Source organism: Astatotilapia calliptera, chromosome 22, assembly GCF_900246225.1.
Source record: "Astatotilapia calliptera chromosome 22, fAstCal1.2, whole genome shotgun sequence".
NCBI classification, from domain to species: domain Eukaryota; kingdom Metazoa; phylum Chordata; class Actinopteri; order Cichliformes; family Cichlidae; genus Astatotilapia; species Astatotilapia calliptera.
This window is the reverse complement of record NC_039322.1, coordinates 23,878,602-23,893,913: the sequence shown is the minus strand read 5'-3', so window position 1 is coordinate 23,893,913 and position 15,312 is coordinate 23,878,602. Positions and strand designations below refer to the sequence as shown.

Below are 15,312 nucleotides of genomic sequence, written 5' to 3'. Positions count from 1 at the left end.
ATTCTCAGCCGATACCAGTGTTTAAAATAGCAAGTTAACAAATGTGGCTTTTTCGTGTGTTCGTTTTGTTGTTTGTTTTAACCCTTGGCCTTTGTCACACTCTCTGTATCTTTGTGCTGCTTGGCTGATTTATTGGTGCGTGAGCAGCGCTTATGTCAACAAATTCAGAAATGTCACCACATAGATTGCCAAACTCCTGGCCAGAAATAAAAGTCATGTCCCACAGCACACACTGGGATCATCATTATCATCAACAACAACAAACACCACACACTTGGTTTCATGAGAAGCACTGGGGTACGAGTAGCTGAGTCATAAGATACACCACCTGTCGTCTGGCAGCACCTTGGGCTTTGTGTGTGTGTTTGTGTGTCTGTCCACTTTTGTCCAGGTCACCGCGGGAGTAAATACTGACGCCAGATAATGTGCAAACAGAAACGTAGGCATAGGCAACACACACGCACACACTCTGCTGTCCCCTGAGGTAGGAAATTTCCGCCCACTCTATACCCATTATCTTCGTTGACCCCTAACCCTGGACTTGTGACCTCCTGGTTGGCCGGAGCTCTATGCCTCAGAAGGTTTGATTGGTTAGTTTGACTCTCTTTGTGCTGCAAGCTGTGCTCCTCTGGGAATGTGAAGAGAAATGCGGAAGATGATGGCGACACAGAGACTGCGAGGGAGAGAGAGAGAGAGATGGAGGGGTGGAAGCAGGAGATGCAAAAAAAAAAATCACAGGGAGGGAAACAGAGATGGTTAAGAGAGGAGAGGGTGAAAGAAATCGTTAAATAGATTTCCTATCAGTATCAAAAAATCAATCTTGTAGAAATGTACAGATGGTGAGAAAAAGGTGGTAGCATTTTAATTTCAACGTGGCTCCTTATTAACTTTGACAACAGTCGGCCCCTCTGATTCCTTCAGAATTCCCGTCCTGCTGTTTCTTCTCTGGGGGCCTGATTTAGTTGTCCCTTTAGCTGGCTGTTTCAAATAGCCAGGCCAAAGAGAAAAGAGCCCTGCTGCCAGGCTTTATTGCTGCAGGGATGCATTGGGGGTGTTATGTGTCTTAAGACCGGGGCTGCAGAGCGCGAGCGGTGGTTTAGCTGACCTTTGATCCTTGCGGCCGATATCACAAAGGAAGACTTAAACCCTCCTCCCCTTCGTCCCTGTGAGGTCCTGATCACCCTCTGACCCCCCAGAAACTGCCAGAGGAAAGGCCAGATAAAACTGAGAGGCGGGGGGAGGCAAAGGGAAACTCAGTGTTGTAAAAGCTAAGACCTTTTGTTTGGTGCTATTGCTTTTCAGTGCTTGTATTGGTCCAGGTTATAAACGTGCTCTTTCTGTTGAGCCCGACTGTAAAATGAGACTGCTTTTAAGTTCACAGAGATTCACATTGTAAATACTTTAGTCTAATCTAACCAGTCTAACCATGCAATGGCATCTTCCAATACTTTTCAGTATCCATTCTGTGGACTTTAAATCCTCAGTGTCTCAACAAATGGAGAAATCCACGTCAAACATGATCTTCATGTGATTTTTTTTTTTTTTTTTTTTTTTTCTTCCCCAAAGTCTGTCCCTTCTAGTAGGAAGTTGCATCATTTTTGGGCAGTGTGAAGTGACTTCCTATTCCTGGCTCATGTTTCCTCTTCCCTTCTAAAAGTACCACCAAATGTGACAAAAGAATAGATCACAAAATCTCTGCAGGTGCTCGTGCACTGATTTGGATGTCACATACAGTGTCCTTTTATGTTTCCTGATCCTCTGCGTCCTGTTTCTGGGTCCCATATGGCTAATAAAACAGGCCAGTCTTTATACGTTCCCGCCCTTTGTCACACTACAGAGTGACAGCTACATTTGCACATTATAGTCCTCTCTTTGTGCCTTTCCATTGCTAGTGGTATTTTTTTATTTTTTTTATTTTATTTTTTAATTTTTAATTTTTAAATAGCAGCCTGGGTTTTCTTTTCTGTTCTGATTGTCTCCAAAGTTGACAGCATTTCTATGTCACATCTTACAATTTTGTGTTGTGTGTCTCTAGCTAAGCATGGACAAGGTCCAGGCCATGTCCGAGCAGGTGGAGATCAAGGCTAAAGTGGTGCAAACAGAAGTGAAGGCTCTTGTCCTGAGACACAAGAAAGCGCTGGAGGAGAGGGAGTGTGAGCTTCTATGGAAGGTGAGCTGCTACTTTGTGTATTTATCAGCCTTTAGTGAAACATTTTTACACCTGACTTTGAACTCATTTTATTCAAAAGGGACATATTAGTGTCAATGTGCCAGAGTTAGCCAAACGGCTACCTTTTTATCTGTAGTCCTTTAAAGTCCTTTAAAAACACACACCATCAAAGATAACAAATCAGTCCAAAATGAATGCTCACAGATCTGATTCCTCTTTAGCCATTGAGTTTTAAATGGATTGGCGGTAGTGCATTGTCTTATTATAGCTGAAATATTAGTCCAAATGTCACTACGTTTGACTGATAACACTTCTTTACTAAATATTGGATGTCTAAAAGGTATACTACTGGTCACTGTTCATGGTCAGCATGGTGGTGTGGTGGGTTAGCACTAGTGGGGCAACGGATCACAGTTGATCCGTAATCCAAACCGATCCCACTCCACGGTTTGGCACGTGATCCGAAGATTTAAAAACGAGGGGAGAAAAAAAAAAGTGTGTGTATGGTGCGTGTGGTGGGTCTGTCAAGCGATAGTTATGGCCAGCGATAGTTATGGCCAGCGATAGTTATGGCCAGCGCTAGCGGTCCAAGTGGAGGAGCAGAGGAGTTTACAGTATTTAAGCAGCCCTTTGCTGCCCAGTCCGACCGGACTAAAGCTATTACAAAAGCTGCTAGGGTGTTTAGCTGCAGACGGGAGGCCGTATTCTGTTGTGCAAAACAAGGGGTTTAAACTATGATGAACGTGCTTGAGCCACGCTATGATATCCCGTTCGCGTCCACTTTAGTGGCAAGATCGTTCCAAGCATGTACAGTGGGGCAAAAAAGTATTTAGTCAGCCACCGATTGTGCAAGTTCCCCCACCTAAAATGATGACAGAGGTCAGTAATTTGCACCAGAGGTACACTTCAACTGTGAGAGACAGAATGTGAAAAAAAAATCCATGAATTCACATGGTAGGATTTGTAAAGAATTTATTCATAAATCAGGGTGGAAAATAAGTATTTGGTCAATAACAAAAATACAACTCAATACTTTGTAACATAACCTTTGTTGGCAATAACAGAGGTCAAAGGTTTACTATAGGTCTTTACTAGGTTTGCACACACAGTAGCTGGTATTTTGGCCCATTCCTCCATGCAGATCTTCTCGAGAGCAGTGATGTTTTGGGGCAGTCGCCGAGCAACACGGACTTTCAACTCCCACCACAGATTTTCTATGGGGTTGAGGTCTGGAGACTGGCTAGGCCACTCCAGGACTTTCAAATGCTTCTTACGGAGCCACTCCTTTGTTGCCCGGGCGGTGTGTTTTGGATCATTGTCATGTTGGAAGACCCAGCCTCGTTTCATCTTCAAAGTTCTCACTGATGGAAGGAGGTTTTGGCTCAAAATCTCACGATACATGGCCCCATTCATTCTGTCCTTAACACGGATCAGTCGTCCTGTCCCCTTGGCAGAAAAACAGCCCCATAGCATGATGTTTCCACCCCCATGCTTCACAGTAGGTATGGTGTTCTTGGGATGCAACTCGGTATTCTTCTTCCTCCAAACACGACGAGTTGAGTTTATACCAAAAAGTTCTACTTTGGTTTCATCTGACCACATGACATTCTCCCAATCCTCTGCTGTATCATCCATGTGCTCTCTGGCAAACTTCAGACGGGCCTGGACATGCACTGGCTTCAGCAGCGGAACACGTCTGGCACTGCGGGATTTGATTCCCTGCCGTTGTAGTGTGTTACTGATGGTGACCTTTGTTACTTTGGTCCCAGCTCTCTGCAGGTCATTCACCAGGTCCCCCCGTGTGGTTCTGGGATCTTTGCTCACCGTTCTCATGATCATTTTGACCCCACGGGATGAGATCTTGCGTGGAGCCCCAGATCGAGGGAGATTATCAGTGGTCTTGTATGTCTTCCATTTTCTGATGATTGCTCCCACAGTTGATTTTTTCACACCAAGCTGCTTGCCTATTGTAGATTCACTCTTCCCAGTCTGGTGCAGGTCTACAATACTTTTCCTGGTGTCCTTCTCTTTGGTCTTGGCCATGGCGGAGTTTGGAGTCTGACTGTTTGAGGCTGTGGACAGGTGTCTTTTATACAGATGATGAGTTCAAACAGGTGCCATTCATACAGGTAACGAGTGGGGGACAGAAAAGCTTCTTACAGAAGACGTTACAGGTCTGTGAGAGCCAGAGATTTTCCTTGTTTGAGGTGACCAAATACTTATTTTCCACCCTGATTTACGAATAAATTCTTTACAAATCCTACCATGTGGATTCATGGATTTTTTTTTCACATTCTGTCTCTCACAGTTGAAGTGTACCTCTGGTGCAAATTACTGACCTCTGTCATCATTTTAAGTGGGGGAACTTGCACAATCGGTGGCTGACTAAATACTTTTTTGCCCCACTGTATGAGCAGGAAAAGATTTAAGTTGTGGCTGAACTGTCCCAGGCATCTTCTGTTGCCCTAACTACTACAAATGGGTGGACCTCCAGGGCAACGTAAAGCTACGTGACCGTGACAGCTCATTATATCACAGCAGAGTGCGATATAATGAGCGATATGTATTATTCTAGGGTCTACCTTACAATATAAAGCGCCTTGAGGCGACTGTTGTTGTGATTTGGCACTTTATAAATAAAATTGAATTGAGTGGTAGATACAAAGACTGTACTGAACTATATTGTACCATATTGGGGTTTTTTTTAATTGCGTGGAATGAGTCTAGAGTTAAATGTTTTTAACAGGCAAAAAATACCTCAAGAAGTAAATGTTAAATTTTTGTCTTTTTTTGCTGATCCGAAAATTGATCCCATCCGTGACTTAAAACCGTGATCCGATCCGAACCGTGAGATTTTTTGATCTGTTGCACCACTAGTTAGCACTGTCCTCACATTAAGAACATCCTGGGTTTTAATCTACTGACCGGCTTGGGTCTTTCTGTGTGGAGTGTATGTTTTTTTTTTTTTGTTTTTTTTTTCCTGTGAAAGTGGGACTTAAACAAAGCAAACTAGACTCAGATGTTGCCTCCAGTGTCGCAGAGTTACACCTTCCTATAGGAAAAGCAACTACAGGTCATGTTGTAGCAACAACACCACAGCAACAAGGATAAAGGACATTACACACAGAAGAAAAACACCCCACACTTCAGGATTTTTTTGGATTCAAACTTGTTGTAATGTATAAACAAAACGTATAAAAAAATTTCCTCAAAAATGCACTGAAGTCAGCATCAAGTGACGATGAGCTGGTCCTGACGTTTCTAAACAGAAACAGAGATTCTGGATTAATCCATTTTCAAGTTGAAGCTGTATCATGACCGCTTACATATTTCAGGTTGTTACCATTTCTATATCATTATATATCCAGCATCTGTGCATGTCTTGAGCTGTGAGTGCATTTGTTGGGAAATGCAGTAATGTGATTGGCTGGACCTGTTTATTTGCATGTGAAAAATGGAGCTTGGTTCAAAAATAGTCCAGAAATATTTTAACACAGGACATATTCACAATCACTTTAGACATCCAGTCTTTAAAGGACTTCAGGATGGAGGTTTTTTTTTTTTTTTTTTTAAATCTGGTTTGCTCCATCCATTTTCTTTCTCCTTTCCTTTTACCTTTCAGTAAAATAACTGTTATTTAAGTGGTTCATATCCAATGTAATCATCTCAGCTTTAGCGTTCACGCACACCAGTGCAGGAGTGAAAATGCAAATGATAGCACCCATTGGGGCGGAGTCTCCGTGGGGATTAAACACGGGGCTGTAAATCATAGTTAAGGGGAATACGCAGTGCTTGAAAGCATACATGTCGAGATTGGTTAATTAAACAAAATCAGCTGTTACGCTGACAGTTTGGCCTAAAGCCTACAGAAGACGCAGGGCCACCCAGGTTTACAGGAAGATCCATCACCCTGGGATAACTCTGCTTCCAATTCTCCAACATGCGTATCATTATTTGAATCACATGAAAATAGTCCGTATGTCGCGAGTTTAGGAAATATGACTAAGTCTGATATTTTGACCTGATGGAGCGTGACACAGTGCTCCTCCAAACTCTTCTATTGTTTTAGTCATTCTTGTGGTTTTTCATTTTTCTCTTTTTGAATCCTCACCACAGTAATAGCAGCCTTTCATCCTCACAACACTTTGGAAGTCCTTAGCATAATATTGATGTGCTATGAGTTTTGCAAGCTAGTTTTGTTCCATTATGTGTCTGTTAATTTAAACAAAATGGTATTTGGGTTATTTGTAACTATTTTTCAGTAAAAACACAATTTAAAGAGGTTTTTATAATGGCTAATTGGAGTAAAACACGATGAGCATCAACCTAAATGCAGTGTAACAATGTAACCAGTGTTATCTATGAGGACTGTTTCCGGACTTTGCTCTCATACTATGGGGAACTTGCTGGGTGCACTGAGCAGCTCCTCATGTTTGACTTACTGCATTTTAAACCAATGCAAACGGGCTCCTGTGCTGTCTTCCAATATACCAGTTGCACATCTCTCCAAATGCTCCGACAACCAACTTGAGCATAAGGATGATTCGCCAACAGACCGGTCGTACCACACGTAAAACAGGACAGGGATGCTGTCTTCTGCCGGCCACTGTGAGGGTTACTGGTGGGCCCGGCCCAGTGGTGCTAGAATAAAGGAAACAGTCTCCAGTCAGGTGCTCTTCAGTCACCCAGCACTGTATATCTGAAAGTGGACAGTTTCATGATTCTGAGTTGAGGGTAAACATGCTGCATACGTGACTGAGTCGGTGTGCGCTTGAATAACTAGGACAGGAGCTGGTCCTGCTTTGCTCTGTCTCGTTGAAATGCACACCACCTCAGCCATTCCTCTCTTCACCACATTCAGCCGAGGGACTAAAACTAGTTGTCTGTTCATCAGAAAGCCCAACTTGAGTCTTTGTCCTCGGCGACTCTTAAGTGTAACTCTAGTCTCACAGATGCAAATTACAGTTTCACCTATGCCACGGGTTAACAAAGAATCCCTCTCTTCTGGAGTCTTTGTTTCTTTTGGGTCCCTCCCCGCTATCAGAAGTCCTTCTAACCACAGAGGCAGTCGGGCTATTGTGTTTTACTTCTTTTTTTTTTTTTTTTCTTTTTTGTTGGGTTGCAGTAAGTAAGAGCCCAGTCGGTGCTTCTCAGGTTATACCACCCTCTTTAATGCTTTATACTCTCTGACTCTAATGGAACCTAATATGACTTCTAACAGGAGCAGTGTTACAGTTAAACGAGAGTCAAAGTACTTAAAAAGAGGTGGAAAAAACCACACCATTTTTTTTAAACTAATAAATCATTTTGGTTCTTCCCCTCTCAGCTTTTCATCTCCAGTCCTGGTGTCTTTGATACAGTGTTACGCACTTTATTGTGTTCTGTTGTTCAACAAAGGAAAAAGGTCTCTGGACATTGGTTAGGAAATCTTGACTAGAGTCGTCTTTTTGCATAGATGATGATGTTTTGTGAATGTTGTATTTAAAATATAACAGAAATATATAAGCAACTATTTAGAACATTTAAACAAATCTTTATCAGTGTTTTTCACTTGCAAAGGTCTTCTAAAAAGGTATTAAGAATATGTGCTACATCATGATTTTATTACTTGGATAAAGAAAATGTTTTTCAGTTCATAAAAGAGGAGACTGTTTTCTCTTTGCTTGACAGTTCAGAATAATCATCTTGTATGTTATGCTGGGGCTCAGTTCATGCTCTTGAAACGAGCTGTTTAGCTGCTCTGACTTAAGGCCAACTTTCTTTGGATTGACTGGCCTTCACAAATGGAAAATTTAAAAGGCAGATGACTGTTCTTTGGTCACAGCTGATGATGCGTACCTGAGACGGTTATATATCCTATCTGACATACAGGGCTAACAGTAGAAAAAACTGTCTGAAACGGCACATTTAGAGCATTTGATGACTGAGCTTTTTGGTTCAGGGTAAAACGTACACTGACCTGATATTTTCACTGCGTATGTATATGATAGAAAGTAAGAAGGTGCGTAATCTGTTTCCTTCTAGTCGTAGTTTTAGCAGTTTGATAAAATTATTGAAAGTAACTTATAACAGTAACATTACTAGCCTTCATTAAACTTAGTGGTTTAGTATTTATAGACATTATTGGTGTGTGACCTGATCCACATGGCAGAAACTATTCACCGGCCACTTCATTAGGCACATCATTAGGCTCGCTAACTGCTTGTTAAAACACACATCTAATCAATCAATCACATGGCAGTTATGCAGTGCTATTTAGTAGACATGGTCAGGATGATCTGCTGCAGATCAAATGGCATAGGAATGGGGAAGGAAGGTGATTTAAGTGACTTAACGTGGCATGGTTGATGGTCTTTGGAGTATTTCAGAAGCTGCTGATGTTCTGGGAATTTCCCACAGAAACAGCTCTGGAGTTCACAGGGAACGGTCTGAAAAAGGGGAAAATATCGAGTGAGCGGCAGGACTTTGGGTGAAAATGAAAATTTCTCTTAATGATCTTTTTCATTTTCAGCCTTTAAGTTCTTTTGAACAAGAGGGGGTGACACCATGAAACAAAATAAGTCTGCTAACTGTGTGTGTTGATGGGTGCATTTATTTTTGCAAGACTCTACTTTGCTATTGTGAGTCAAAGTGCATTTCTAATGAGTTGAATCTTGTCGAACAGGATGCTCTTGAATGTGGGTAAACATTCACTGTAGCTGTCTTCCTAATCACCCGTACCAACTCCTTGCAGGTGGAGAAGATCCGCCAGGTGAAGGCCAAGTCTCTGTACCTGCAGGTGGAGAAACTCCACCAGAGTCTCACCAAGCTGGACAGCACCATTGCTGCTGTAAGCCAGGTGTTGGATGAGGGCCACCACCTGGATGTGTTGCTGGCGAGGGAGCGAATGCTCACTCAGATCCATGAACTCAAGGCCCTCAGAGGCTTGCTGCAGCCACAAGAGGACGACCGCTTCATGTTCACTCCTCCAGACCAGGTCAGCATTAGAATGATCGCAAGCCAGTCTTAGCTTACCTCATTTCACTGTTCAGTATTTTCACATTTACAAATAAATGTTATAACACAGAAGCTCAATTAACTGCATCAATGGTCCCTGCAGGCTCTCTACATTGCCATCCAGTCCATGGGCCTGATTAGCAGTGGGGCTTTTGCCCCCGTGACCAAAGCCCACGGTGAGGGTCTGAAAAGTGCCCTTCGCAGTAAGCCTACCTCCTTCACTGTGGTTGGATACGATCACGATGGCGAGCCACGTCTTTCAGGTGGGGACGCGCTGTCTGCAATAGTCATGTCGGTTACAGATGGTAACGTGTCCACAGCTGATGTAACGGATCACCAGAACGGCTCGTACACCGTCGGCTACCTGCCAAAATGTGAGGGGGAGCATCTCCTGTCCGTGCTGGTGTGCAACCAGCACATCCAGGGCAGCCCCTTCAAGGTGATTGTGAAGTCTGGGCGGAGCTATGGGTCACTCGGCACCCAAGTGTCATCCTTTGGCTGTGAGGGCGAGGGAGACGGTCAACTTTGTCGACCCTGGGGCATCTGTGTGGACAAGGAGGGATACGTGGTGGTGGCTGATCGCAGCAACAACCGTATTCAGGTAGGTTTGTTATTGTGATGTCATCACTAACGGAAAGACTTAGAAATAGCACTTTATTGAATTAAAGAGTGAGCATGAATTTTAGATATAAAATACAAGGAACAGCTTGGTTTGAGGTGTTTGAGTGATGCTTAGCATGAAAGCATTAGCTGTGTTTACATTAGCGTGAGTGCATGAATGAGTCTTGCAGTATGGAGCGCTGTGAAACTTTTAAAGAGTAATAAAGCGGTGTTTTCTCTCCAGATATTCAAGCCTTGCGGTGCCTTCCACCATAAGTTTGGCTCTCTGGGTTCTCGACCTGGTCAGTTTGATCGTCCGGCTGGGGTTGCATGTGACTCTCAGAGGCGAATTGTTGTGGCTGATAAGGACAATCACCGTGTGCAGGTATGAAAGCCCCGTTAGAGATGATCAACACAGCTGGAATTGCCTTTGACTTTCCATTATTCACAGAAAAATTAGGTGGGAGGGTAAAGCCCTTTAAAAAGTCAGCTTTTGATAAAACATAGCTCCTCACGCTTACTTTCTGTCTACTCCTCATGTAAACATAAGAGGCTCTAAAATGTTTGCTCTCTCTGACAGGTGTTTACTTTCGAAGGCCAGTTCCTGCTGAAGTTTGGGGAAAAGGGTACCAAGAATGGGCAGTTTAATTATCCCTGGGATGTGGCTGTCAACTCTGAGGGTAAGATCCTGGTCTCAGACACCCGAAACCATCGTGTGCAGCTCTTTGCCCCTGACGGTTCTTTCCTCAACAAGTACGGGTTTGAAGGGGCCCTGTGGAAACACTTCGACTCTCCCAGAGGTGTAGCCTTTAACCACGAAGACCACCTGGTGGTGACCGACTTCAACAACCACCGCCTCTTGGTTATTCGACCAGATTGCCAGTCTGCTCGCTTCCTGGGCTCCGAGGGCACCGGGAACGGACAGTTTCTGCGTCCCCAGGGCGTCGCCGTGGACCAAGAGAACCGCATCATCGTGGCCGACTCCCGCAACCACCGAATCCAAATATTCGAGCCCAACGGAAACTTCTTATGCAAATTCGGATCGCAGGGGAGCAGCTTCGGACAGATGGATCGCCCCTCCGGTGTGGCCGTGTCGCCCGATGGAGCCATTGTGGTCGTTGACTTTGGAAATAATCGCATCCTCAAGTTCTAAAAGGAAAAAAACGACCTTTTTTTGTATTCTCTCCCTACCTTTGCCTTTTTTTTTTTTTTTTTTTTTTTCCGATGAAGGAAACGGTGGAGAGAGAATGGATCGGCAGAAAGGAGGAGAGCTCAAAGATGATTGGGAGCATGCTGAAAAGAAGGGAAATTGAAACTATAGATTATTTTTGTCATTTTCATTTCTATTCTTTAAAAAAAATCTGATACCTGTGATATATACATCAAAGGGGGACCTCTAAAAATTGATAATCAATAGAAAAAGAGCCATATTTCCCTTCCTCTGCCTCAGCTGTTCCGAATTCTCTGTCGGCTCTCCTTAAGGAAACATCTCAGGGAATTTCTCACTTGTTCAAATCTTGTACTCTCTGCTCCGTACCTACCTCATTTACCTTATGAATGTACACAGTCTCCAAGCAGAGGTTTTTGTCCGTGAAGTTTTACAAAGAAGAAAAGTCTACCTCTATACTTTGTTATTTAAGAGAGACAAAAAAACAATAGACTCTACATTTAATATTTGCACAGGATTAATAGAATTCTTTCTGTGCATTTGGAAATTTGAGTAAACCTCCTGAATGTTGTTGCTGAGACAATACTCAGACCGCTGTAGAGGTTGCATGATTCGCCCTAATTAGAAGGCTTGGCTGAGAGGAAACTCGTAGAATAGCGTCTTTTGATGTTTGTAGTTTTGCTTTTTTTTTTGTTTTGTTTTTGTTTCTTTTTTTTTTTTTTTTGCTCTCGCATTTAACGTTGTCTTTGTGTGGCTCTGTGGTGGTGTTAGTGTCATGATAGCCTAAGAAGTCTGTGTGAAGCAATGCCAAACTTGATAGACTTAAAATGAGCTCAGGTCATTAATTAACTGTAACCTCAGGCTCTCCCTCTAGCTTTACTGGCTAAGGCTTTTATGATGAATTTACTGATGTGTAGAAATATAAAGTTCAGGAGGTCAGATTTTACATAGCCCCTCTAATGATATGAATTCTTTGAATAATACCCCATAAACCCCGGCCTCACCTCTAACCCACTGACTGGATTAGTAATTACTACCCAGTCAGTTAAAGAGAGAGTAATATGCAAGGAAAGCAGCATCCTTTGTGTGGTCTCCCAATAGGAGGACTAGATAAAGGATTTTAGAATTGAATCTTCCAAGATCTGTACCTAATAGATTTGTCTGAACGTTTAATTAAGAAAATAAATTAAAATGGTTATTTAAGTAATCGAATGACACCCTTATGATGAGGCGTGCTGTGTGACGAAAGCCTCGGAAATGGACACCTCATTTGGCCATTCAGATGACATTAATGACATCAGATTAAAGGCCTAACATTACAATCCTCTGCATTCACATTGTGGTTCAAAGCCACTTTCTTTGGCTCCAGGGGCCAAGTATTCAGTCCTGTCCAATGAGAGAGGACGACCTCCAAAGCCCGGCCCTACTTATTGATGCTTGGAGTTGAGACGCCTCCAGACTGAACGCTAGTAGATCAATTCCTCTAAAGATGGAGGTCTACAGAATAACTACTAGAGTCAACCAAAGTTAGAAATCCTGCACAATGGCCAACGGAAGATTTGGCGATTTTAAAGCAAATCAGAATCTCAATTGTAAAACATTTCTCAAATAATCATTGTTGTTGAGAAGTCTAAAAGTTGATAACACTCATTGAAATGAGTTGTGGGTTTTGAAGAAGAACACGTGCTTGGGTGCACAAGTACTTCCACTTCCCACTAAGACACAGGCACTGCCTGTGTGAGTGCATTTTTAAATTAGATCCTTGTCATAGAGTACAGGAGATACTTGCACCAAAGAGAAATTCTCCCTCCCCCCTCACATTTATCACCCCCAGCTCATCGAGCAGTGCCACAGTTTTACCATAGGCTCAAAGTAGCGTCTTTGGTCATCCTCGCACATATCCAGATTCCCATAAAGTGATGGAGACTCATTTGTGGTGAAAGCACTATGGGAATCCCCTTGTCCTTCAATCTACCTCTCACCACAAACACCAGACTATTGCAGTTTTGTTAACCACTTCCTTAGCCTTGCAAAGTTCTTGAACTATTAAATATTGGCTGACTGGCTCTCACCTCTGAGGTGAGGTCTGTCTGCACGTGATCAGGATTTCCATCCTCTCATCTCACATTTCCTTTACCTCAGAACTGTTTCATATACCTCAACTCTTAAAAAATACCTCAAGTTTGTCACTCGTTGCTACTGTGCATGTAAACCTTCAAATACCTCTACTTTTGTTATTCATTCTGAATAGATCATGTTTACTCTTTTATTTATGCATACCTCCTAGGATATTTATACCTCATTCACATACCGCACAATACAGTACATGCCCCATAGTTCTAGGACCAAAGATCCACGGTACTGTTCAAAGTTTGAATGAAATGCGCTTTATGGTCATCGCTCCATGCTCGTAAACCTGAACAGCCCTTGGTTTGTTGCATCTACTGTAAATGTCGGGGTATGTTTATGCTTTTTCTCACCAAGAAACCAAATGATTCAGACGAAAGCATTGTGCCAAAATGATTTGTGATAGTTCTGTGCCAAGCAGAGTTAAAATTTTTTGGACCATGCCTTTGTAGGCGACTAATGTCACTGGACTATTATCAAAGATACAAATGTTAAATCAGAGCACCTGAGGATAAATCCTCTTCCTCTGACTGGATGCACTTGAGAGGGCTGGGCCCCGTTTACCTTTACCTCATGATGATAATGGACATGTCCATTCCACTTGTAAGTTGTTCTAGTGAGCCGGGGGTGAGGGCAAGAGGAAATGTCCTCTTTTAAAGCGTTACCATCACATGTCCGCCTTTTTTGACTGCACATGAATTACCTCTTATTTCAGCACAATATTGCCGCGTGGATTTTCAGGATGCTTGGTGCTGGCTCTTCCAGAGAAGTAGCCTCTGGGAGTATCCTTTCAGACTGGTGGTTTAAAGCAGTGATTCCCAACTGAGCAAAACCTGTTCCCCAATAAAGATCGAGTGAAGATGAAGAAATGTGAGGTGTAAAGTTAACAAAAAATAAATCCGGAAAAAGCTGCAAAATGATTAACTAGTATCAAAGTGAGAAAATGGTTGGAAAGCTTGATGGTAGGCCAATGGCATGCAATGTAGTTACAACTTTAATCTGTTGTTTCTACACAAATTTAAATGAATACTTATAATTTAAATGTTATATGATGTCCCTGAAAATCACATTTAAACTGTTCACTACCCTTGTACTAATTTTTGTATGAAATAGATTTTTTTTTTTTTCCCCACTTTTTAAAAGGTGGTGGTGGTGGTGGTGGTGATGGGGGGGGGGGTAAAATATCTGAGGATATTCTGAGGAATCAATGGTGGAGTCACCAGAGACAGTCTTGCATTTCAGATTTTCAACATCATTTGTATCATTTCAAGATGGGATTTCATTTAATTTGGGTTACAATATCACAGTTGTCACCTCCTTTTTAAATCTTTGTTTTCTTGGTTTCCATGGTGACACGTACCCACTTTCTCTGGATAAAATCGTAGACTGTATACAAAAGACAGACTTGGCTAACATGATGGCATCCACTGTTATGTGAATCTCGCAAAAACCACATTTTTGATGAGGGGCAGGTCAGATTGTGAATCTTACTATTTGGCTAACGAGTAGTTAATCATAAATCATTAGCCAATGAGCGTACCACGGATAGGCCTCCATTTAAAAACATGGTATGTACAAGATTTATAAAATGGACTTTAGTATGACTTGAGACAGGTGGCTGAGCACAAACTTAGGAGGAAAGACAAGACAGCCATTTCCTCACATATTTCTGAAGGACCAGAAGCCTTTTTTAGAACTATAGCTATCGCCATCTAGTGGCCTTTGGATAGAATGCAGGTTTAAGGCACTGACGTATCTGCTTCGTTTTTCCATTCAAAAGCTACGTCCATGTTTCATTATACTCTGTGGTGAAAATTCTGCTTCTGACAAATGACTCACAAATTTGCGCTCGGTCACAATTCATGTCTATGAATAAAAATGTAAAAAACACAATCGATCAAGAAGACAAAAATTAGCCGCTATGTTTTTTGGGATTTTTCTTTGACAGTTTCTGGTTTGGTGCGAGACCAGGCTGTAGTACATGATGGATGAACTGTTAAATTGTTTGCCAAAACCATAGCCAAACAGTTGAATGGCAGTATGGATAAACAAATAAAACTGAATGGGTAAACAAAGGATGTAAAGGACACCTTAAACTGCTAGCTAAAATTATTTTTCCAATTTTTATAAAACATCTGTTATTTGACTAAAAGTACAGGTAGCAGATAAATTGTTAGCTAATAGCTTGGATTGAATAGTTAAAATAGCCAGATGGAATGTCAAAAAAATTAAAATGTAGTAGTAGTAATAG

General features: G+C 42.2%; 1 protein-coding gene across 1 annotated transcript in view; it reads left to right on the top strand.

Moving 5' to 3' along the window:
• trim71 (tripartite motif containing 71, E3 ubiquitin protein ligase) overlaps nt 1-10,958 on the top strand; it is a 35,140-nt gene extending 24,182 nt beyond the window's left edge. The window contains exons 3-7 of the mRNA XM_026156227.1: nt 2,036-2,170; nt 8,904-9,146; nt 9,270-9,767; nt 10,011-10,151; nt 10,347-10,958. Of these exons, the coding sequence (XP_026012012.1) occupies nt 2,036-2,170; nt 8,904-9,146; nt 9,270-9,767; nt 10,011-10,151; nt 10,347-10,919 (1,590 nt within the window). The 3' untranslated portion in view covers nt 10,920-10,958. The remainder of the gene's footprint in view (nt 1-2,035; nt 2,171-8,903; nt 9,147-9,269; nt 9,768-10,010; nt 10,152-10,346) is intronic.
• The last annotated feature ends 4,354 nt before the right edge of the window (nt 10,959-15,312 follow it).